The 24,375-nt window shown below is 43.1% G+C and overlaps 1 protein-coding gene across 5 annotated transcripts in view; it reads right to left on the bottom strand.

Annotated features, from left to right (window-relative positions):
* PAX7 (paired box 7) overlaps positions 1-24,375 on the bottom strand; it is a 150,671-nt gene that overhangs the window by 53,725 nt on the left and 72,571 nt on the right. For all 5 annotated transcript variants that reach the window (XM_075329333.1, XM_075329335.1, XM_075329336.1 and 2 more), the window contains exons 5-7: positions 16,503-16,702; positions 14,857-15,022; positions 14,367-14,563 (exon numbers count right to left, since the gene is read on the bottom strand). In XM_075329333.1, coding sequence (XP_075185448.1) covers positions 14,367-14,563; positions 14,857-15,022; positions 16,503-16,702 — 563 coding nt within the window. The remainder of the gene's footprint in view (positions 1-14,366; positions 14,564-14,856; positions 15,023-16,502; positions 16,703-24,375) is intronic.

Below are 24,375 nucleotides of genomic sequence, written 5' to 3'. Positions count from 1 at the left end.
CTAGAAAAGAACACTGTCCCCCTGATGTGGAGGAATCAAAACATTACTTCTGCGGCATTGTTGTGTCATGTGTCCTTTGTCACCTCCTGGCCAGCTGGGCTCTGCCATCCATCTCAAAGCTGGGTTGTAAAAACACTGACTCAGGCTAGTTTCACGCTTGCGTTCAGCGCATTCCGTCACTATGGAGAATAGCGCGGTCCATTAACGCACTGCGCTATTCTCCATAGACTTGTATGGACGACGCACTGTAACGCAAGTGTCTGCGTTGCATCCGCTGGACGACGCAGCGGCGTTATTTTGACGCTGCGTCGGGCGGATGGAACGCAGCATGTAACGTTTTTCTGCGCTTGGCGGAGTGTCAAAAAAACGCAACCTGCAGGAATCCGTTAGGCATCCGTTGTTTTTATAATGGACGCCTATGGTTGCGGATTGCGTTAGAATGCGTTATTTGACGGATTCCGTTAACGCAGCTGTTTTTACACAACTGCGCATGCTCAGATGTGTAAAGACAAGGAAAAAAACTACAACGGATTGCGTTATTTTGTACGATCTGTAGCATGCGTTGTGTCACTATATGCAACGCATCCGTTGCATGCGTCACACAATGCAATGCTACAGATCCCGTCCAACGCAAGTGTGAAACTAGCCTTATACGGTCATAGGCAATGTTCACACAGGGCTTTTTTGGTAAGTTTTTGCTGCGTTTTTTAGCTGCAGATTTGCCTTGGTTTTATGCAAATCCATGCTAATAAAAATATGCTTTTTACAGTCCCAGCAAAGTCTGAGATTTCTGAAACTCATGTACACAAACACATCAGGTTTTTTTCCCTGACTGTTTTCTCACATACCTGCGTTTTTGGTCAGGTGTTTAAAGAATGCGCATGTCAGTTCTTTGCTGCAGATTTGCTACGTTTTTTCATTAATACAATCCATTTTGTAGAAAAAAAACAGCAAATTTGCAGCAAAAACGCCACTAAAAACACATGGAAAAATGCACCAAAAACGCAGACGACTCAAAGGAGATTTCCTGCCACAAGATCAGGTTTTGGTCAGCAAAATAATTTACCAAAAAAAAAAGCCCTGTGTGAACATAGCCATATACACCATGGCTATTGAATCCCTTACACCAGTGTAGGGTAAAATTTGAGCCTGGAAAAGTTGCAAAGCGAGCAAAAAAAGTGACCATTCTCAGCCTCCATAACTTTGTAAAAGTGCAAAGAAATGTTGCCACATAAAAGGATAAGAACGTACGATAGATTGATAACCAGAAAGCGGTGCAAGTCTGTGCCTTGGGGCTCGTTCACACAGGCGTATAAATTGGACAAGTGCAATCCGCTAAAAAAAACACGCATTGCACTCGGTCCAATGTTATTCAATGAGACGGCGCCAATCTGTGCTTTATTTTCAGCTGTATCCGGCATGCTGTGATTTGATTCCGAAATGAGATGCCAAACGGACGTCATATACGTATATACGTCATACGTTACAATTCAGTTCTGTAATATGGAAAACTGTAAATGGTCCTGTAAAAGATTAATAGTTCCTGAGTAAAAATCGGATTGTATACGGATGATAAGCGAGAAAATATCCTGCCACTTTTCTGGATGAGAATGGGACTGATTTAGCTCTTAAAATTTTTAACATGGTGATCCTTTTTTTTTTTTTTTTTTTAGACTAGCCAATTCATTTTTGTGTGCATGCATGTGTAACAGACATAGGTAAATAAAAATAAATAAATAAAAAATAAATAGGTAAACGGATTAAAAAAGAAGCAAGTTTTCATTTATATCATTTTCTGTAGGTACATTTTACAAGCCAACATGTCAGTTTCCTATATCCACAATTTATTCATTGTACTCACTTATATAGCGCTATTAGGCTATGTGCGCACTTTGCGTTTCAGCTGCGTTTTGATTTTCAAGCAAAGTCTATGAGAAATGGGGATTTCTTGTGCGCACTTTGCTGTTCAAAACACAGCGTTTAATTTGCATATTTTTGGGGCAAAAACTCAGCGTTCAAAGAAGCAGCATGTCAATTGTTTTTGCCATTTGGGCTGCGTTTTGCTAACATTGAAGTCAATGAGAAGTTGCAAAAAGCAAGCAACATCAAAATTCCAGCGTTTTACCTGCTTTTTAGCTGCAGAAAACATGCGTTTTGGACTACATAACATCAAAATAATGGAATGATATGTCCCTTTACACACACACACACATAGTCCAACAAATTAGTGAAAAATATTAATTTATTGTTATTTTAGCCATAAATAGTATAAAACCGCTAAAATTATATTAAATATAACTATTTTAGTTATGATTTAAATAATTATATTTGTTTTCCTTTTTTTTCCTTTTTTCATAGAGTTTGTATGTTAAAACTTTATTTAGTAGTGTCTTTGTAATCTAAACGCATCTGACTTTAAGCAATGGAAAAGCATGAAAAATGCGCTAAAAACGCGGCTAAAACGCGGTAAATGCGCACGTGTATTTATAGCGTTTTTGTGGTCAAAACCAACTTTGGCAAAAACCATTTCTTCCAAAGGATGCGTTTAGAACTGCAACTACCTCGACGCAAAGTGCGGACATAGCCTTAGTGCCACATCGTCTTACAGATGTAATTATCACTGTCCCCATCGGTGCACACAATTAGTGATGAGCGCTCGCTACCATGCTCGGTACTCGTTAAGAGCATTCGGATGCTCGGATGGGAGCAACTAAAGTACCGAGTATAATGGAAGTCAATGGTGAAGTCCAGCATTTTCCCAGAATATTTTTCGCCATTGACTTCCATTGTACTTGGTGCTTGAGTCGCCCCTAACCAGTACTCAGCATGGCCGTACTCGCTCTTCACTATCTAAATTCCCTATCACTATGTCTTTGTAGTGTGGGAGGAAACACGGGCAGAACATGCAAACTCCTGCCCGACGCTGTCTATGGTGGGATTCCAACCGAGGACCCCAGCGCTACAAGAGACTAAATTTAGGTTTCTACAACATTTTTGCAATGAATCTTTTAAAAATAGATCCAAAGGATGTGTTGATACATTTTTTACTAATATATTTTTTTATATCACCCGTTTTTTTTAATTCACCAATTGAATCTGGTCACAAATCTAATCTGAAAAACAGAAGAGGCTATTGAATGCTACCATTTTATTCCTCACAATCTACGTAGAAAATGTTGGTTAACATTGGTCTGTTTGCTGTTCTTTTGCAACCTGATTTCCACCAAGCCCAAGTACAGACAAGGGTATTTAGCATTTTTGCATGCTCACGTGCACCAGAACTCCTGGGTTCCTCGCACGCTCCTAGGCACATATCTTGTATTCAAGCAGCAGTCAGCCATGTTGGACCGCAGCTCCATGCATGTCTGTATTTTTGCTACTTCTGAGCCAGGAGGCTCGTAAAAAGGCGGCCACAGTCAGCTTAGAGATACAGCTTCCGTGTATCATTCCCATACAACATGTCTTGGCTGCTGCCTCTCGTTTAAAGAGACTCTCCTTCATATAGAAACGGAGAGGAGGTATTAAATAAAAAAAATCCCAGGAAGAAAGAGGCTCCCTTATCTCTGGGAGACAGTTGTCAGGAATCACTTTGGCTGAATCGTTTTGTCTCCATGCTGCTTTGCTGTCAAGCCGGCCTCAGGACATGGATCAAAGGAGAGAGACGAGCTCTGCTGACGCTACTGATCCCCTCAGTTCAGAAGAAGCAAGCGACAGAGAGGCTGTGCTCCACATCAAATGCTAGAGAGGGAAAGTGATAGGGATGGAGGGAGGGAACAGGGGGATGCGCAGGGGAGCAGATAACATGAGCGCACAGTCTGGATGACTATGCCCAACACTCCCATGGCTCAGGCTCACAAACTTTTCATTGGACCCATTAACCCATTTTTCGTTACTATCCTACAATCTGGTATTTATCACGCAGTGGACATGTTTACATCCATCATCTAGAGAAACAGCTGCACTATTACGGTTGGGATTAAGGCCTGTGCACACGTTGCGTTTTTTCATGCGTTTCCACAGCGTTTTGAGCTGCAGCGTTTTCATGCAAAATTGCATGCGTTTTGATTTCTATGGGAAATACGGCTTTCTTGTGCACACAATGCTTTTAAAAACGCAGCGTTTTAGTTGCCAAAAATTTGTCAAAATCTCTGCGTTTGAAGAAGGTCAATTGTTTCTGCCATTTTGGCAGCGTTTTGCTAACATTGCAGTCAATGAGAATGATCCAAACGCATTTTAAAAGACATTTCTAGCGTTTGACATGGTTTTTCGATGCAAAACGCATGCTTTTTTGCCAAAATCAAAGCATGTGTTTTTGGCATTATAGCGAGGTTCAGAGGTTTCCATTTGCCCTCACATCCATTCCGACTTAAATTATCATTATAGTGTATGATTTAAAGGTTATTATTATTTTTTTGCATTTTGTTCCTACTGTTTGAATGGTCAAACTTTATTTATTTGTGTATTTGTATTGAAAACGCATCTCAATCTAAACACTGAAAATGCATGTAAAACGCAGTCAAAACGCGGCAAAAACGCTTGCGTATTTCCTGCATTTATGTGGTCAAAACCAAATTTGACAATGACAAATTCTGCCAGAGGATGCGTTCATTTCTGCAAGTTACTGAACGCAACGTGTGCACATGGCCTTAGGCCTGTGCACACATTGCGGTTTTGTCATCTATTTCTGCACACATTTGTCATAAATCCTGAAGCCTTAGGCTATGTTCACAGGCTTTTTTTTTAGTAAGTTTTTTTCCTGACCAAAACCTGATCTTGTGGCAGGAAATGTCCTTTGAGTAATCTGCATTTTTGTTGCGTTTTTTTTTTCTACAAAATGGGTTGTACCAATGAAAAAACGTTGCAAAAACGCTGCAAAGAATTGACATGCTCATTCTTTGAGATCTGCAGCAAAAACACAGGTATTTGACAAAACAGTAAAAAAAAAATCTGCAGGTGTTTTGCATGAAATTTCAGAAATCTCATAGACTTTGCTGGTACGGTAAAAAGCAGCTTTTTATTATCATGGATTTGCATAAAACCAAGGCAAATCTGCAGCTAAAAAATGCATCAAAAACACCCTGTGTGCACATACCCTTAGGCTATGTGTCCACGCTGCGGAAAATGCGTGGATTTTGCCGCGGATTTCTCACGGAAAAGCCGCGGATTTCCCGAAAATCTGCAGCAGCGGCACTTCCCAGCCATTTCTATGGCATTTTGGAAATGCTGTGCCCATGCTGCGGATTTTTCCGCGGCGGATTTGGTGCGGATTTTGATCCAGAAAAATCTGCAACATGTCAATTATTGTTGCGGATTTTGATCCGGATTTTGGCTTTAAAATTGGGAAAAAAATATAAAAAAATCTTCACCAAAATCCGCGATTTTGATGCAGAAAAATCAGCAGCAACATTCTCCCTTGGACACATAGCCTAAGGCTATGTGCCCACGGGACTCTGTATCTGCGGATTTTTCTGCATCAAAATCCGCAGCTTTCCCCCGGAATTCGCACCTTTTCATAGGTGCGGATTTTGTATGGATTTGATGTGGATTTGACGCGGATTTTGTTGCGGATTTTGCGATTTTTTTTTTTTTTTAATTCAATTGAATAGGCAAAATCCGCACGAAAATCCGCAACAATAATTGACATGCTGCAGATTTTTCCGCACGAAAATCCGCACGATTTCCGCTGCGGAAAAATCCGCAGCGTGGGCACAGCATTTCCCAAATGCCATAGAAATGGCTGGGGAGTAGCTGTGCTGCAGATTTCTGGAAAATCCGCGGCTTTTCCGCGAGAAATCCATGGCAAAATCCGCGCATTTTCCGCAGCGTGGGCACATAGCCTTAGAGGTTTCACTTTCAAAAAAGCAGCTACTCACCTTCTGCCGACATGGCGCCGACTCTGCCGCTGCTGCGGACTTTGTGTTTTGGCTTTATATCTATAGCGCATGTCAGCTCTGCAGCCAATCACTATGCACAGCAACACCGCGCATGTATACAGCACAAGTGTTCAATCATTTGGGGATCACTTTTTTTAAATTTTAAAACCCCTGTAAAGTTGGGTCACTTGGCCAAATTGACATACTTCATGCAGTGAAATATGGCGATATCAGACACCTCAAACTTGTGCGTCACGAGCGCAGCAGCTTTCTGATCACAGCAATGCCTTCACTTACATTGCGATGCGATGTAACAGACCCCGACTTTAGCCTCACAGCGTGTTACTATGTAGCCCCAGACTAATGGAAACTTTACCAAAAGCCTTTTTCAGCTTTCATTTTACTGTAGAATTTGCTGATACTTGTGACATTAGAGAAGTGAATCAGAGGGACAAGGGAGGGAAACGTCTTATGATAACCCTTTCAAATCGCTCCTCAAATCTCTACTTTTTGGTGATGATGTAGTCAGAGATATAGGGTTTGGTTGGAGATCTCTTGTGCATTTGCAAATAAACAGCAAATCTTCCGTTTGCACACACAGATTCACACAGATTTTTATACTCTGATTTCAGTGTTTATTCTGTGCTGAAATTGAGATAAAAATTTACCATAAATCAGTTTTTTCCATTGTTGTCATTTGTAAATTTTTCATTGTCTTCCATATGTCCATTAATTTTTCCACCGGGAATTTGAAAAATTGCATTAATAGGTGAAAAGTAATGTATTGAATTGGATTCCATGTGAGCTCGTTATGAGAAATCGCGGTCGGTGGGATGAATCTACAGACCTATGGCAGTACGAGCTGCAGATCTATGGCAGGCATCGGAGGGCCAGACGAAGATTTCTGATGGAGATTGTACTGCAAATACAAGAGGAAACGTCGTCCTGTGTACGGTCCCTAACACTAACACAAGTTGTGCTTCACTGTTATCTATCAGCCCTGTAGTGTTTATTGTCATGTCTGTGATTTCCACATTTCCAATTCTATTTTTTTATCTGTAGAAATAACGTTGTGCCCTTCACATTTACTCACGTGTTTGTGGACCTTTCTATTTATTTTTGGGATGTATAAATCTGCTTTGTAATTGTAATTCCATTTTCGGGTAAGATTATCTGTAGGTGTACTGGTATGTGGTGTTTTTTTACAGGCATGATGACCTCACAAATTTCCTATTGTTAATTTCAGAATATGATAAAGATGTGGGTTTTTCCCTTTAGTTCTCTAATCTCTGCCTTCTAAACATTGGTGGGATTTGAATCCAGGACCCCAGCGATTTAGTTGCTAACCACTGAGCCACCCAATATATAGTAAAGTGCTAACCACTGAGCCACTGTGCTGCCCTATGTATAGAACAGTGCTAACCACTGAGCTGCCCTATATATAGTACAATGCTAACCACTGTGCTACCCTATGTATACAGTGCTAACCACTGTGCTGCCCTAAATATAGTACAATGCTAACCACTGAGCCACTGTGCCACACTATGTATAATACAGTGCTAACCACTGTACTGCCCTATATATATAATACAGTGCTAAACACTGAGCCACTGTGCTACCCTATGTATAATACAGTGCTAACCACTGTGTTGCCCTATATATAGTACAGTCCTAACCACTGATCCACCATGCTGCCCTATGTATAATACAGTGCTAACCACTCTGCTGCCCTATATATAGTACAGTGCTAACCACTGAGCCACCGTGCTGCCCTTTATATAGTACAGTGCTAACCACTGAGCCACCTTGCTGCCCTATGTATATAGTACAGTGCTAACCACTGAACCACAGCGTTGCCCTATATATAGTACAGTGCTAACCACTGAACCACTCTGCTGCCCTATATATAGTACAGTGCTAACCACTGAGCCACCGTGCTGCCCTATATATATATATATAGTACAGTGCTAACCACTGAACCACTGTGTTGCCCTATATATAGAATTTTGCTACCCACTGAGCCCACGTGCTGCCCTATATATACTACAGTGCTAACCACTGAGCCACCGTATTGCCCTATATATAGTATGGTGCTAACCACTGAAGCACTCTGCTGCCCTATATATAGTACAGTGCTAACCACTGAGCCACCGTGCTGCCCTATATATATATATATGTATATATATAGTACAGTGCTAACCACTGAACCACTGTATTGCCCTATATATAGAATTTTGCTACCCACTGAGCCCACGTGCTGCCCTATATATACTACAGTGCTAACCACTGAGCCACTGTATTGCCCTATATATAGTATGGTGCTAACCACTGAGCCCACGTGCTGCCCTTTATATAGACAGTGCTAACCACTATGTGAAAATTAAAATTGTCCAGTCGTTCATGACATTACCAATTTCATCCTAGTCAGTACATAAAAGGAATGTGTTTGCTATTTATGGTTTAGTGCTTGCTCGTTATAGCTGCATTTTGGTTCAGCGCCGTTAACGCAGATCTGTGATTACAGTATATTGCTGTGCCTACAGGGGCAGCGGTAGTCTGAGACACGCCTCCTATCTTATCATTGGTTCAGGCTTCTGCTTTCTCCCGCCTCCTGCAGATCAGCCCACTCTGATTGGCTGCTATGTATAAGCAGAAGTCGGGAAGTCAGCGCATGGAGAGGGGATATCTATTATAGCGAGGACAGAAGGATTGTAATGTATGGATTACTAAACCAATAGTGAGAAGGGCTAATTATCAAGTACTTGAGGGGCACGAGCCTTAGCAAGGGGCACATTGGAGAGTCGGCTTAGTATGTTTGGTTATATTTATTACCATGCAATCATTGCAGATCTTTATTCTCTGCCATCATAGAGACTGCTTCTCCTCTGCAGTTGAGGTTTATAGATATATTGTCCATCCAAATGTATACAGTAGTTCTGGATGAGTTCCTCGCTCATTTGCCTCCAGTTGTGCACTAAAATACAAGATATTGTAGAATAGTTATAGCTATATCAGATTATATTCTGAGAGAGGCTGAATTTCTCCAGGCAGGCCTCCAGTGTTCTCCAGCACCTAAAGGGTGGGTGCAATCCCATTATATCAGGCCAGTCTTATGTTCTTGCTACAGAGGTAGTTCCTTATCTGTTTTGTATCTTTCGGACACTTGCTCCACTAATGATTGTAATAAATGTGCAGGATGATGCTGGAGCGCCCGTATGTAATGACTATGAGCTGTTAATGAAGGCTTTTTCTTAGGGACAAGCTCTGCACTCAGTACATTATATTTGGCAGTTTTTCTAAGTAAGCAAAAAGCCCAACTAGAAATCTTCCCTCTCTGGGGACGGTAGGAAATCCCAGCTCTGGCCTTGGAAAATAGAGAGGTTTTCTGTTTTTCTCATGTGTAAAGGAATGTGCAGCTCTTAATACCCTGAGTGACGGCAGCAGGTGGCTTCCCATCCGCCGACATCATGTTAGTGCGGAGTGTAAAACCTGACAATAAAATCCCGGATAGATGGCCACGTCCTGATAAAGGAAGAAAATGTCACAACGTGCCACATCCATCCATAAGCCGCATGTCTGACGAGCATTGGACGCTATTGGAGGTGTAGTCAGACTATCGAGGCTTGCTCACACAGGGCTTTCTTAGTGGTGGTGTAAAATTATGATCCAGGCGTAGTGTTTTTTTCTTTTCTTGTTATGTGCTAAATAAACATATTTAACGTTCTCTGGGAAAAAAAGCCAGAAAAATCCATACCTTTTAGTATACTGCGTTACGTAAAGCCACTGAACCCTAAGGCTGTGTGCGCACGTTGCGTTCGGTAACTTGCAGAAATGAACGCATCCTCTGGCAGAATTTGTCATTGTCAAATTTGGTTTTGACCACATAAACGTAGGCAATACGCATGCGTTTTTCTAGCGTTTTTGCCACGTTTTGACCGCGTTTTACATGCATTTTCAATGATTAAAATGGGATGCGTTTTCAATACAAAGACTACTAAATAAAGCTTAAACATTCAAACACTAGGAAAAGAAATGGAAAAAAAATTAAATAAATTTCATGCTTTAATTCATACACTATAATGTTCATTTTCCTAAAAAGATTAATGAGATTTAATATTTCTGTAAAAATTAAATTTAACTTATTGTTTGACTTTTTTTTTTTTTTAGTCGGGCTGGATGTGAGGGCAAAAGGAAACCTCTTGTCCTCACTATAATGCCAAAACACATGCTTTAATTTTGACAAAAAAAGAATGGGTTTTGCATTAAAAATGCATGTAAAACGCTAGGATTTTGATTTTGGATGCGTTTTAACAACTGTCATTGACTTCAATGTTAGCTAAACGCTGCCAAAACGCAAAAAAAGAAGTGACATGCTGCTTTTAAAAACGCAGAGATTTTGACAAAATGTTGTCACTCAAAACGCTGCATTTAAAAAAGCATCATGCGGATGAATTTTGCTAAATTCCCATAGACTTTGCATGAAAATCAAAGCTCAAGCTTTTTGGCATTAAAACGCTGCTGCTCAAAACGTTGCGGAAACGCATTAAAAAACCCAACGTGCGCACACAGCCTAAAACACTACAAAGCAAAGGCTGCAGATGTAGACATTCAAAATATTACCATATACTTTTAACTAACTATGGCCACTGCGCGGTAGCCCAAAAATAAAAGTGAGAAAAGTCATGAAAACTTTAGTAAAAGGGATAGCAAGCTTTTCTTTGCACTTTAGAACCATAGCTTAACCCTTCCAGTGCCACTTACAGATGATTTCAGAGATGGTCTGCTTTGAAAAAAAAATGTTTGTGTTATTTCCGAGTCCCGACACCCGTCACAATGATGCGCAAGGTGTTTTTTTGGTTCTCGTTCAAGTTGGAAATTTCCTGCCACTCTTCTTGGGATAACTCAAGCCAAGAGGAAAGATAAGGAAGGACACATCTGCATATTAGGCTAGGGCCCCACTTTGCATTTTCCTACTTGCAGTTCAGAACGCACGTTTTGGGCTTAATTGATTTGACCAAAGTTGCCTTTTTCAGAAATTTAGCGCTGAAAACGCATGCGTATTTACCGCGTTTTAGATGCGTTTTCAGCGCTTTTTACCTGCTTTTCCACCTGCGTTTTGATAGATGCGTTTTGAACATCAAGACACTGCTAAATAAAGTTTAAATAGTCAAACTCAATGAAAAAAATTGAAAAAAAGAAACATCTATATTTTTGTGAAAAATAATGGAAATAGATTAAATTAATTAATTTATAGCGGTAATATGATATTTATTGGAAAAATAGCAAAAATTTATTAAAATTCTTAATTTTAATTGTCGGAATATGTGTGTGTGTGTGTAAAGGGACATATGAAATCATTATTTTGATGTCCAAAAAGCATGAGTTTTTATAGTCCAAAACGCATGTTTTCTGCACTGGAAACGCAGGTAAAACGCTGGAATTTGCAGGAATGTTGGTTTTTGCCACTTGTCATTGACTTCAATGTTAGAAAAACGCACCCAAAATGGCAAAAACAACTGACATGTTGCTTCTTTGAACGCATGGTTTTTCCTACAAAATATGCAAATTAAACGCAGCGTTTAAAAACGCAAAGTGGGGTTGGAAAATCAACATTTTCCATAGACTAACATGGAAACGCAAAACACAGGTAAAAATGCAAAGTGGGGCCCTAGCCTTAATAGTGGCCAAAATTGAGCCCCTTCTTTGTCAGATCAGTAACACTGGGCAGTGTCTGAGCAATCCCAGCCCCTCGCAGCAGCACATTACATCCTTCTGCCGTCTGTGTCTGGCCACCACCGCGTTATCCGCACAGAGCAGCCGGCAAGACGCAGGGAGCAGGGTTGACTTTCAGAGAGGGAAAATCCTTAATGCTCGCTCCCTCAGCCTCTGTAATGCTAGGATGTCGCCAATCTGCTTTGAGGGATGGAAAGATTAAGAAGAATAAAAAAAAATGCAATAAAATATGTGTGAACGAGGGGGTAATTGTGGACAAATGCAGCATTGAAATTCATTTTTCAGCTCTTTTACACACCATTTCAATCTTATTTTCTGCTTGTTAATGAGATCTTGTTGGTCGAGGGTGGGCCGAGCTGCCCAATATCGCTGGGTAATTGCACATAATTTTCTCTTTACCAATGATTTGCATCAGGTTTTTTTTTTTCTAATTTTGTAGTATTTAACATCCCTTGCAGTTCCCCTCCCGCGCCCAGCAAGTCTCATTTTAAATGCCTATTATAAACGCAGCGCCTTGGAAAAGAAAAGAAGCAGGGCGCGATAGGAAGAAAGGGGGAGAAGATACAAGAGGCCCACGTGATTGTCGCCAGTTTATTAATCCACAATTGTGACGCTAATGTTCCAGAATTTGCACCTTTTCCTCTATAAAGACAATTGCGCTGGTGTTTAACACACGGGACAAACATAAGATGAAGTAATGGGTGTTACACGAGCTGTCAACCACTGGAAATCACGCGTAATATATGATGGATTATCTCTTTATGTCAGCGCTTTGCCATGACTAAGTGGGAGCGCTGTGGGCTGGGATACTGTCCATCACAAGGGCTTGGAGATTAGGACGAAATCACGGGGAGTGAGGGATGTTTGTATCATTTCTATTACTAACCTGATCTGTTTATGGACTGGTAATGATTTCACCAGCTACACTTCCCAAGAGAAGCTGCAACAAAAATAATGTATCAAATGTATTTCCAGTCCCAGCCTCCATCGTTGCCCATACGACGCCTTTCTAGGATTTCATCCTTTTACAAGGCACGATGCAATCTGAGTTTTAACCCTGCTCTACTCTTGTGTGGCCGATATGCCACACAGTGCTGGCAATTAACTACACTAGATTAAATGCATGTCATTCTACATCAAGATAATGAGATATTGGATATCTAGAATATTTTCCAAGAAAAAAAAAGGGTTGAAAAAGTCATTTTCTATTATTTAATGAGTGTGGAAAGCATGGCCTTAACTCCTATAGTCCCGAATGTATTCCATCACATGTAGAGAGCTCAGTATCTGCTGCTTCCAGGAGTCCCCGACGTATATCTCAGTCCTCACAGAGTCCAATATCATATACAGTGCTCCTTATAATTACTTTCTATTCCTCACCATCTCCAGATTATTATAGGCTCCCTGTAGTGCCTGATATTTCCCACTCTGCAGTCTGTAACATGTCCGGGAATACTTACCGTGCCCAATATCGTTCCCGTCCAGCACTCAGTGAATATCCACGGCTCCCCACAGAGCTCAATATCTCCGTGCACAACACTTTCCCGTTATCCGGGATTGAACGCAAGATACTGTGAACCTAAACGTCCATCGCATTGTATATTCTACCCACATGTGCTGATGATATTGCCTACATCCCGCACCCGACTCCATACTCCACTACCTCTCAGCATACACAGATCACCATGAGCCACCGCTGTAGCAAGACTACAACTCCCAGCATGCCCTGACTGCCGCATCCCTGCTCTGGATGGTGTTCAATACAAGTTGGGTTTTTTCCCTAATTTACTCAACCGCTACCTACTAATAACTGACTGTGCGAAAGTGTGTGCATCCTTTTCAAAACTAAGTGCAACATCTATGCAACTATACCAGAAATGGGATATAAAATGGCTAATATTCTACATGGCGATTTCAGATATTTATGGGACTACAAAGAACCCCAATTATTGCCCTGTTAATATCCTTTTATATGTGTATTCATGTCATCAGAACACCTGACTGTGATACAAGTGTCTGCACATATAATAATATATAATATTTATTTATTTATATAGCGCTATTAATTCCATAGCACTTTACATACATTGGCAACACTGTCCCCATTGGGGCTCACAATCTAAAGTCCCTATCACTATTTTTTTTTGGAGTGTGGGAGGAAACCGGAGAACCCGGAGGAAACCCACGCAAACACGGGGAGAACATACAAACTCCTTGCAGATGGTGTCTTTGATGGGAATTGAACCTAGGACCCCAGTGCTGCAAGATTGCAGTGCTAACCACTGATCCACCACAAGACTGCAGTGCTAACCACTGATCCACCACAAGACTGCAGTGCTAACCACTGATCCACCACAAGACTGCAGTGCTAACCACTAATCCACCACAAGACTGCAGTGCTAACCACTGATCCACCACAAGACTGCAGTGCTAACCACTGATCCACCACAAGACTGCAGTGCTAACTACTGAGCCACCACAAGACTGAACTGCTAACCACTGAGCCACCACAAGACTTCAGTGCTAACCACTGAGCCACCACAAGACTTCAGTGCTAACCACTGAGCCACCACAAGACTGCAGTGCTAACCACTGATCCACCACACGACTGCAGTGCTAACCACTGAGCCACCACAAGACTGCAGTGCTAACCACTGAGCCACCGTGCCGCCCTGTATATAGAAGACTATGGATTATGCATTTACCACTTCTACTTTCCAGAACCTAAGTCTAAGGATTAATGGATCCAGTGCTGCTTACCTGTGGGGAGAGGCCATTGCCGACCGGATTCATATGGTTGGCAGGTCCTCCAGGGTTGATGAAGCTGTCGGAGTAGGTGGAGAAGCTGTGTCTTGCTCCATAAGCGGCTCCAGTGTCTGCAGCTGCCGCAGATAACCCTCCTTGATGCATTGATGAAGGGGGAAGAGGTTGAGGTCTGTGGACCGTGCTTCCACCATCTATGAATACAGAGACAGGAACATTAGGGGATATTGGTGGTGATAGGGGAGTAGGTCCTTACTCCTTATATGATGAGAATGACTGATACATGAGATACTATGTAGTACGTGTGGCGATATATATATATATACTGTATGTATGTATGTATATATATATATATATATATATATAGATGTGAAGCAACCACGTAAAATTATCAAAAATTCAGAAACACAAAACTGCTTCACGATTTATTCAACAACCTAGAAGAGCTAAGTAATGCAAAGCAAAACAAAATAATGACGTTCCTAACCTTGAGAGAGGCTGGCCGTTGGGTAGGACGTCTCAGAGAGCTGGTATGGGGGCAATGCTGGCATTCCTGTGGGAGGGAACCCACCAGGCAGTAAGTGGTTAAAGGCGGCCAGCTGGTTGGCCCCGGCCTGTTTGCGCCACCTTGCTCTTCGGTTACTGAACCAGACCTGCAGTGGGTAGAGAGAAAACTGCCTATAAACTAGTGGAAATGATGTTAATAACTACTGATACAATTATATAAGCGGCGACATTCTAATTTAATAATAATAATATAATATTTATTCATTTATATAGCGCTATTAATTCCATAGTGCTTTACATACATTGGCAACACTGTCCCCATTGGGGCTCACAATCTAAATTCCCTATCAGTATGTTTTTGGAGTGTGGGAGGGAACTGGAGAACCCGGAGGAAACCCACGCAAACACGGGGAGAACATACAAACTCCTTGCAGATAGTGTCCTTGGTGGGATGTGAACCCAGGACCCCAGCGCTGCAAGTCTGCAGTGCTAACCACTGAGCCACCACAAAACTGCAGTGCTAACCACTGAGCCACCACAAGACTGCAGTGCTAACCACTGAACCACCACAAGACTGCAGTGCTAACCACTGAGCCACCTCAAGACTGCAGTGCTAACCACTGAGCCACCACAAGACTGCAGTGCTAACCACTGTGCCACCACAAGACTGCAGTGCTAACCACTGTGCCACTGTGCTGCCACAAAAAGCTTGTCTTCTGTGCATCTGAGGTGGCTGCAGAGCAGTTCAGTGACAGTGGCCTGTAATAGATCATACTTTCCCTGTCTGTTGTTATGGTAAGACATTGTGGTGGGGTGGTCGTCCCGAACATGATGGGAACACTCTTCAGCTGCCAGGATGTTGGCGTGAGGAATGGGACCGGAATGCGCCAAACAGCTGCTGGAGGAACACTGGCAGCTCCGCTGTACAAGCTGCCAGAGGCCGGGGGAATCTGCTCATGTGGAATACAAGTATGCGAGGCCGCCTTCCCAGAGTCCCAGCTGAGTAGGTGATTTCACTTCACAAACCCCTCCGTGTGACCTCTGCACTCTGGTGGTCCCTGGTGGCCCGCCAAATGTGTTGGTGAACCCATGGAGTATTGTGGTACCAATGTATTAGAGAGTATGATTATCCCACACACCATTAGAGCGTTAGCTCATGAGACAAGCATGGCATCTTATGCTGTATACCGTGCCTTCTGCAGGCAGCCCCTCTCCGAGCCTGTAACCCAATCCTTGTCCTCCTGTCTGAATCAGCACTTCTAGCTACATTGCACTGTACCCCATCCGTGCCCTCCCCGTCCTCCAGAGACCCCATTATATTCACAAATCTGTTCACACCCCTCACCCTTTGGATCTCTGTGTACAGATCTGACCTGAGCTTGTGCCGTCACATACAATCCTTGTCAGAGAGTTCCCACCCGTTCTGTGCGCACCTGCTCTGTATATCCGCACACCATCTACTACAACAGGGCCCGGCATGTCTGCTGTATGCATGGGATTTATCTTCATTTAGCTAAAGAATTTTACATCTAAATGCTCTTTTTTTTATCTATGATTAAAAAAAAAAAAAAAAGTAGACACCATGGGACCTGCCTGCAGTAACCCCCAAAGACCCGCAAAGCATACCTGCACCCTGGCTTCAGTGAGCTTGGTCCTCTGTGCAAGTTCTTCCCTGGTGTAGATGTCTGGGTAATGTGTCCTCTCGAAGGCCTTCTCCAGCTCCTCGAGCTGCTCAGCAGTGAAGGTTGTGCGGCTGCGGCGCTGCTTCCGCTTCAGAGGAAGGTCTGGTTCTGACTCCACATCTGACCCTTCATCCAGACGATTCCCTGATGGGAGAACAATATTGATTAGTTAGTATTATCCCCGACTTAACGTTTTCAAATCCTTTCCCTTTATTTCGGTTTTTATTGTACAATGACTTTCACTGTTGAGTGAAAACCTTTATTTCTATTCTGACGTCCTGTACTAAAAGCTGCAGAAGCCCTGAACCTGTGCATATAGGCACCCGAGCCTCCTTATGGGCCTCTCCTAGGCAGGTTTTCAGCATCTGTATGTGAAAATAAATGCTCTTATCCCCTGACAGTCACCAGGGGTCCAAAACACAAATTACATTCCTAAATGCATAATTACATTTTTGGAAGTAGAAGGCCTTTATAGTTGCATAAATGTAAGAATATAAATGTTGCAAATCCTGTTGTTCGTGTGTGAGAATATATATATATTTATTATATATGCAGACATCTACAGTATGTCCACCCATAAGAACGGCAGCAGCTATAGGCATAGAAGTGGTGTCTAGGTATAGTAAAGTAGCCATGCACTATGCAATGAAACCACCTATAGCGCCACTCTGTGGAAAACAACGGAGTTAGCATTTTTATCTCAAAAACAGAGCGAGATGGAGAAAAAAAGTGAATTACAAACTTGTAGGGCATCATCAATTCAATAGGAATCCACACCTTGCATCCAGAAATGCTATGATTAGAACGTATAAAACTCACAAGGCTGCGGACGTGAAGCGATACATCATGGAGACCTTCCTACAAGTCATTGGGTATGGTGGCTGTGTGGCCTCCGCTCACCTGACCTGACCCCATTGGACTTCTTTCTGTGAGGTCACATCACACAGCAGGTGTATGCGACCCCTCCACCAACACTGCAGGACCTACGACCACGTATCACAGATGTGTGCAAACGTGTCACCTACCATATTGCACAGCGTGCAGCCAGATACAGTATGCTGTGCAGAGTCCAGATGTGCATTGCAGCAAGATACAGTATGCTGTGCAGAGCCCAGATGTGCATTGCAGCAAGATACAGTATGCTGTGCAGAGGCCAGATGTGCATTGCAGCAAGATACAGTATGCTGCGCAGAGCCCAGATGTGCATTGCAGCAAGATACAGTATGCTGTGCAGAGCCCAGATGTGCATTGCAGCAAGATACAGTATGCTGTGCAGAGGCCAGATGTGCATTGCAGCTGACGGGGGCCACTAATGAGCGCCATATGCGTGACCAGCATTCAATGGGGGGGGTCATGGGTTTCATATCATAGCATTTCTATATGCAAGGTGTCGATTCGTATTGATTTGTTGATGCCCTGCAACTTTGTAATTCACTTTTATTCTCTATCTCATTCTGTTTTCGAGATAAAAATGCTAACTCCGTTGTTTTCCACCAGGTGGCGCTATAGGTGGTTTCATTGCGTAGCACATGGCTACTTTACTATACCTAGACACCACTTCTATGCCTATATCTGCTGCTGTTCTCAAGTTAATGGCGGTGGACAATATATGGGCGGACACACTGTATATAGGTGCGGTGTATACAGGATATGGGCGGACACACTGTATATAGGTGCGGTGTATACAGGATATGGGTGGACGCGCTGTATATAGGTGCGGTGTATACAGTATATGGGTGGACACACTGTATATAGGTGCGGTGTATACAGGATATGGGTGGACACACTGTATATAGGTGCGGTGTATACAGGATATGGGTGGACACACTGTATATAGGTGCGGTGTATACAGGATATGGGTGGACACACTGTATATAGGTGCGGTGTATACAGGATATGGGTGCACTTGCTGTATATAGGTGCGGTGTATACAGGATATAGGTGGACACACTGTATATAGGTGCAGTGTATACAGGATATGGGTGGACACACTGTATATAGGTGCGGTGTATAGAGGATATGGGTGGACACACTGTATATAAGTGCGGTGTATACAGGATATGGGTGGACACACTGTATATAGGTGCAGTGTATACATGATATGGGTGGACACGCTGTATATAGGTGCGGTGTATACAGGATATGGGTGGACACGCTGTATATAGGTGCGGTGTATACAGGATATGGGTGGACGCACTGTATATAGGTGCGGTGTATACAGGATATGGGTGGACACACTGTATATAGGTGCGGTGTATACAGGATATAGGTGGACGCACTGTATATAGGTGCGGTGTATACAGGATATGGGTGGACACTCTGTATATAGGTGCGGTGTATACAGGATATAAGTGGACACTCTGTATATAGGTGCAGTGTATACAGGATATGGGTGGACACACTGTATATAGGTGCGGTGTATACAGGATATGGGTGGACACTCTGTATATAGGTGCAGTGTATACAGGATATGGGTGGACACACTGTATATAGGTGCGGTGTATACAGGATATGGGTGGACACACTGTATATAGGTGCAGTGTATACAGGATATGGGTGGACACACTGTATATAGGTGCGGTGTATACAGGATATGGGTGGACACACTGTATATAGGTGCAGTGTATACAGGATATGGGTGGACACACTGTATATAGGTGCAGTGTATACAGGATATGGGTGGACACACTGTATATAGGTGCAGTGTATACAGGATATGGGTGGACACACTGTATATAGGTGCAGTGTATACAGGATATGGGTGGACACACTGTATATAGGTGCAGTGTATACAGGATATGGGTGGACACACTGTATATAGGTGCGGTGTATACAGGATATGGGTGGACACTCTGTATATAGGTGCAGTGTATACAGGATATGGGTGGACACACTGTATATAGGTGCGGTGTATACAGGATATGGGTGGACACACTGTATATAGGTGCAGTGTATACAGGATATGGGTGGACACACTGTATATAGGTGCGGTGTATACAGGATATGGGTGGACACACTGTATATAGGTGCAGTGTATACAGGATATGGGTGGACACACTGTATATAGGTGCAGTGTATACAGGATATGGGTGGACACACTGTATATAGGTGCAGTGTATACAGGATATGGGTGGACACACTGTATATAGGTGCAGTGTATACAGGATATGGGTGGACACACTGTATATAGGTGCAGTGTATACAGGATATGGGTGGACACACTGTATATAGGTGCGGGGTATACAGGATATGGGTGGACACACTGTATATAGGTGCGGGGTATACAGGATATGAGTGGACACACTGTATATAGGTGCGGTGTATACAGGATATGGGTGGACACGCTGTATATAGGTGCGGTGTATACAGGATATGGGTGGACACGCTGTATATAGGTGCGGTGTATACAGGATATGGGTGGACACGCTGTATATAGGTGCGGTGTATACAGGATATGGGTGGACACACTGTATATAGGTGCGGTGTATACAGGATATGGGTGGACACACTGTATATAGGTGCGGTGTATACAGGATATGGGTGGACGCACTGTATATAGGTGCGGTGTATACAGGATATGGGTGGACACACTGTATATAGGTGCAGTGTATACAGGATATGGGTGGACACACTGTATATAGGTGCAGTGTATACAGGATATGGGTGGACACACTGTATAGAGGTGCGGTGTATACAGGATATGGGTGGACACACTGTATATAGGTGCGGTGTATACAGGATATGGGTGGACACACTGTATATAGGTGCGGTGTATACAGGATATGGGTGGACACACTGTATATAGGTGCAGTGTATACAGGATATGGGTGGACACACTGTATATAGGTGCGGTGTATACAGGATATGGGTGGACACACTGTATATAGAAAATGTTTGTGTATATATCATGTTTATTTTTTTAGAGAAATAACGTTTTCATTCTTGTTGCAGGTCACCACTTCTAAAAACAAGCGTCTTTCTAAGCAAATTTTGAACCAACTTTTCTGCTTGTAATAGAAGTGGACATAAGAGACTAGAAAGGATCTTCTTACGCCATGTGCTGTCCCAATCCCCCAGGCTAAATATGGCGGATACATTGGGATTTGGATTCATTTACCAAAACCAGAAGGATTCAGGTGAGCTGTATCTTGCTCCGACACCTGATAATTGCAAGCCTCAAATTGAATCATAAATTCCCTAAAAAGCAAGAAAAAGAGTCCGCCCTGGGTTTCTGAAGCGAACCATTGTGAGCGCCCTCTGGCTGCGAGCTGGAGTCACTGAAACTCCGCTCACATCTCAAGGTATAAATTAGTTTTGAAGTAGCGATATTGGAGAACTTGCTTAAAGCCTTTCATCCTTATTACTTCATAATGATACAATTAACAGCCCCCATCTCCGAACCATTAATGTCCCCAGCTCTGAGCCGCGGACACGTATCCAGATAATCTGTGGAAATGTGCCCACCTTGTCTATATATTTGCTGCTCAGTAATTTCACATAATCCTCTTAGCAGGGAAGGCAACAGAATAAGTGGGGATGTGACCTTATCGTGCTCAGGTTAGCTGACTTTTAATGAAAATGTATGAGTCCGGGGGAATGTGATGGGCAAATCCGCAGCCAGCTCTGATTTTGCCAGTTTAGGGCTCGGAGTGAAAGCCGCAGACATCAAATGCATAGAAATAACTTAGTTTTTTTGTCTTTATTGGGTTTTGATGTTGTACTTTTTTACTTTTAGGTGGGATTTTTCCTGGGAAATTAATTTTATTTTTTTAATCCAGGAGTACGGTATTTATGATGAATTTGGAGGATAGAGGGCTGGTAGACAAGTTGCAATCCGCACTTAATCTCTTAGTGACCTCTGCTTCACTTTGTAAGAGAAGAAACTCAAATATCAAAATTCCCAGCTGCTCTTTTCTTTGCCGTTATGACAGGTCGAACGGAGAAAGGGGGGAGATAGGGGCCTTGGGTGGAGCTGTGCCGCACAACATCCACATCCAGTGCACGGAGACCCCAAACTTGCAAACAGCTGGGCACATATTGTAGCAGCTCCCATACCAATAAATAGAAATGGTCACGTAAATTCATAAACGTCGCAAACAGTCCTCTGATAAACGAATGCAGAATGCGAGGTGCACCGCGACATCTCCACACCCCTCCCCCCCCAAACTTTATTACAGTTTAATGCAGCTTAGAATCCATGGCGTGCAGCGATAGAAGGAAAATGAAGCCAGTAATAGTTTATATGCGTTTTAATCAAGTAATTCGGCCAAAGCAGAATGACACTCCTGGTCGGTGTGGTGCCCTTGAATACCAAACAGACTGGGGAGCAGGGTTCGGAAAATGAAAAAGTGATTTACAGCTCAGCTGGAGTCCACGAGGCTGCAGAGCTGTATTATGGGGGGGGGCTCCGGGGGCTAGGCTTATTTCTTATTTTTAACCAAAGCTAAACCAGCCAAGTGTGACACAAGAAACATCGAAGTCGCAGATTCTGCCCAAACGCGGCATTTCTGGCCAGTCTGGAGTCTGAACGGAGAGGCTCCCGAGCCCCAGTCAGGAGTGAAATCTGGTTTTATATTGATTTCAATGGGGATTTTCACTTGATACCACTGAATCTGACATTCTGGAACAGAAAAGCTTGTGATCTGATCAGCTAATGAGGTCTGTGAATATCACCCACATTCCTAATGGAGCTGGCAGCTTTTATTTCTAAGTCCAATTAGACCGTCGTCTCTTAGCTCAGGAATCAGATTATTCTTCGTGGCTACTTTCTCAACTACTTGAACTATTATACCCCAAAGCCCCGGGAATTACATTTAATAGAATCACAGATTTAAGGACTAAATACAGTCTGATCCACTGATCGAACCACTCCTCCCACAGTGTCAGGTATACGGTATATAGAGGTTAGGACTAGTGTTGAGCGGACCCGGACTTGAAAAATCCAGATCCGTGCAGTTTCAGCGGTAGATCCGGGTCCGACCCGGACGCGGGATTCCGGGAGCACGATCCGGATTCGGGTTTGTTTTGTTTTTTTTCCTCTCTCTTTCTCCTCTTCTCTTTCTGTTTCTCTCTCTCTCTTTCTCTCTGTCTCCTCTCTCTCTCTCCCCATCTCTCTCTCTCCTCTCCTCTCTCTCCTCTCTCTCTCTCTCTCCTCTTCTCTTTCTGTTTCTCTCTCTCTCTTTCTCTCTCTCTCTCCTTTTTCTCTCCCTCTCCTCTTCTCTTTCTCTCTCTCCTCTTCTCTCTCTCTCTCCTCTTCTCTCCTCTCTCTCTCCTCTCTCTCTCCTCTTCTCTCTTTCTCTCTCTCTCCTCTTCTCTCCTTCTCTCTCTCTCCTCTCTCTCTCTCCTCTTCTCTCCTCTCTCTCCTCTTCTCTCTCTTTCTCTCTCCTCTCCTTCTCTCTCTCCTCTTCTCTCTCTCTCTCCTCTTCTCTCCTTCTCTCTCTCTCCTCTTCTCTCTCTCTCCTCTTCTCTCTCCCTCTCTCTCTCTCCCCATCTCTCTCTCTCCCCATCTCTCTCTCTCTCCTCTTCTCTCTCTCTCCTCTCTCTCTCCTCTTCTCTCTCTCTCCTCTTCTCTCTCCCTTTCTCTTCTCTCTCTCCTCTTCTTCTCTCTTCTCTCTCTCTCTCCTCTTCTCTCTCCCTTTCTCTTCTCTCTCTCTCCTCTTCTCCTCTCTTCTCTCTCTCTCCTCTTTCTCTCTCTCTCCTCTTTCTCTCTCTCTCCTCTTTCTCTCTCTCCTCTCTCCTCTCTCTCTCCCCTCATTGACATATATTGGGCCGGATTCCGGATCGGATCCGGACTTCCTTGTCAACCCGCCACTGATCCGCCGGACCCGGATTATTAGCAATCCGCTCAACTCTAGTTAGGACTTAATCTAGAGGAGAGAAGACAGAATCAGGGAATTTTGTTACCCCACTCTGGTAATATACATCTACTACATAGCTGTGGATTGCAGGGACTTCCTGCGCCCCTGTCTTTTCCCATATAGGAACCTGCTAATGAATAAATGAGCATTTTGCACCTGCTGTTCCCAGCTGCAAGGATCAGCATACGACTTAAAGTCTTACAGGGGTCTGTGAGAATTAAGCACATTGTACTCTACAGTTCACATGTACATACAGTGTAATTAGGAAAGCAATCCTATATATTCCACATATGGAAAGGCAATGAAGACCTATAGGGGTGATGAGTTAGGAAGGAGAGACCATTACCTGGACTGGCTGAAGAGTTATTATACAACATGATGTATGACCTACAGCATATCGCAAAAGTCAGTACACCCCTTACATTTTTGGAAATATTTTATATCTTTTCATGGGACAACATTGAAGATCTGATACTCTGACACAATGTACAGTAGTCAGTGTACTGCTTGTATAACAGTGTACATTTGATGTGCCCTCTAAATAACTCAACACACAGCCATTAATGGCTAAACTGCTGGCAACCAAACTGAGTACACCCCTAAGTGACAATGGCCAAATATTGCCCAATGTGAATATTTCGTGTGGTTACCATTGTTTAGCAGAGCAGCCTTAACTCTCTTGGGCCTGGAGTTCACTAGATCTTCACAGGAGCCGCAGGATCCTCTTCCAAACGCCATGACAACATCACAGAGCTGGTAGATGTTATAACTTGTGATCGTCCGCTTTCTGGAGGCTTTACAGATGCTCCATAAGGTTTAGGTCAGGATCCATCACCTTTACCCTCAGTTTCTGTAGCGAGGCAGTGGTCGTCTTTGAGTTGTTTGGGATATCATTATCATGTTGGAATATGAAGGGAGGGGATCCTGCTTTACTTCAGCATGTCACAGGACATGTTTATT

Source organism: Anomaloglossus baeobatrachus, chromosome 11, assembly GCF_048569485.1.
Source record: "Anomaloglossus baeobatrachus isolate aAnoBae1 chromosome 11, aAnoBae1.hap1, whole genome shotgun sequence".
NCBI classification, from domain to species: domain Eukaryota; kingdom Metazoa; phylum Chordata; class Amphibia; order Anura; family Aromobatidae; genus Anomaloglossus; species Anomaloglossus baeobatrachus.
Note: the sequence above shows the minus strand (reverse complement) of the source record. Positions and strands in the feature narration are given on the sequence as shown.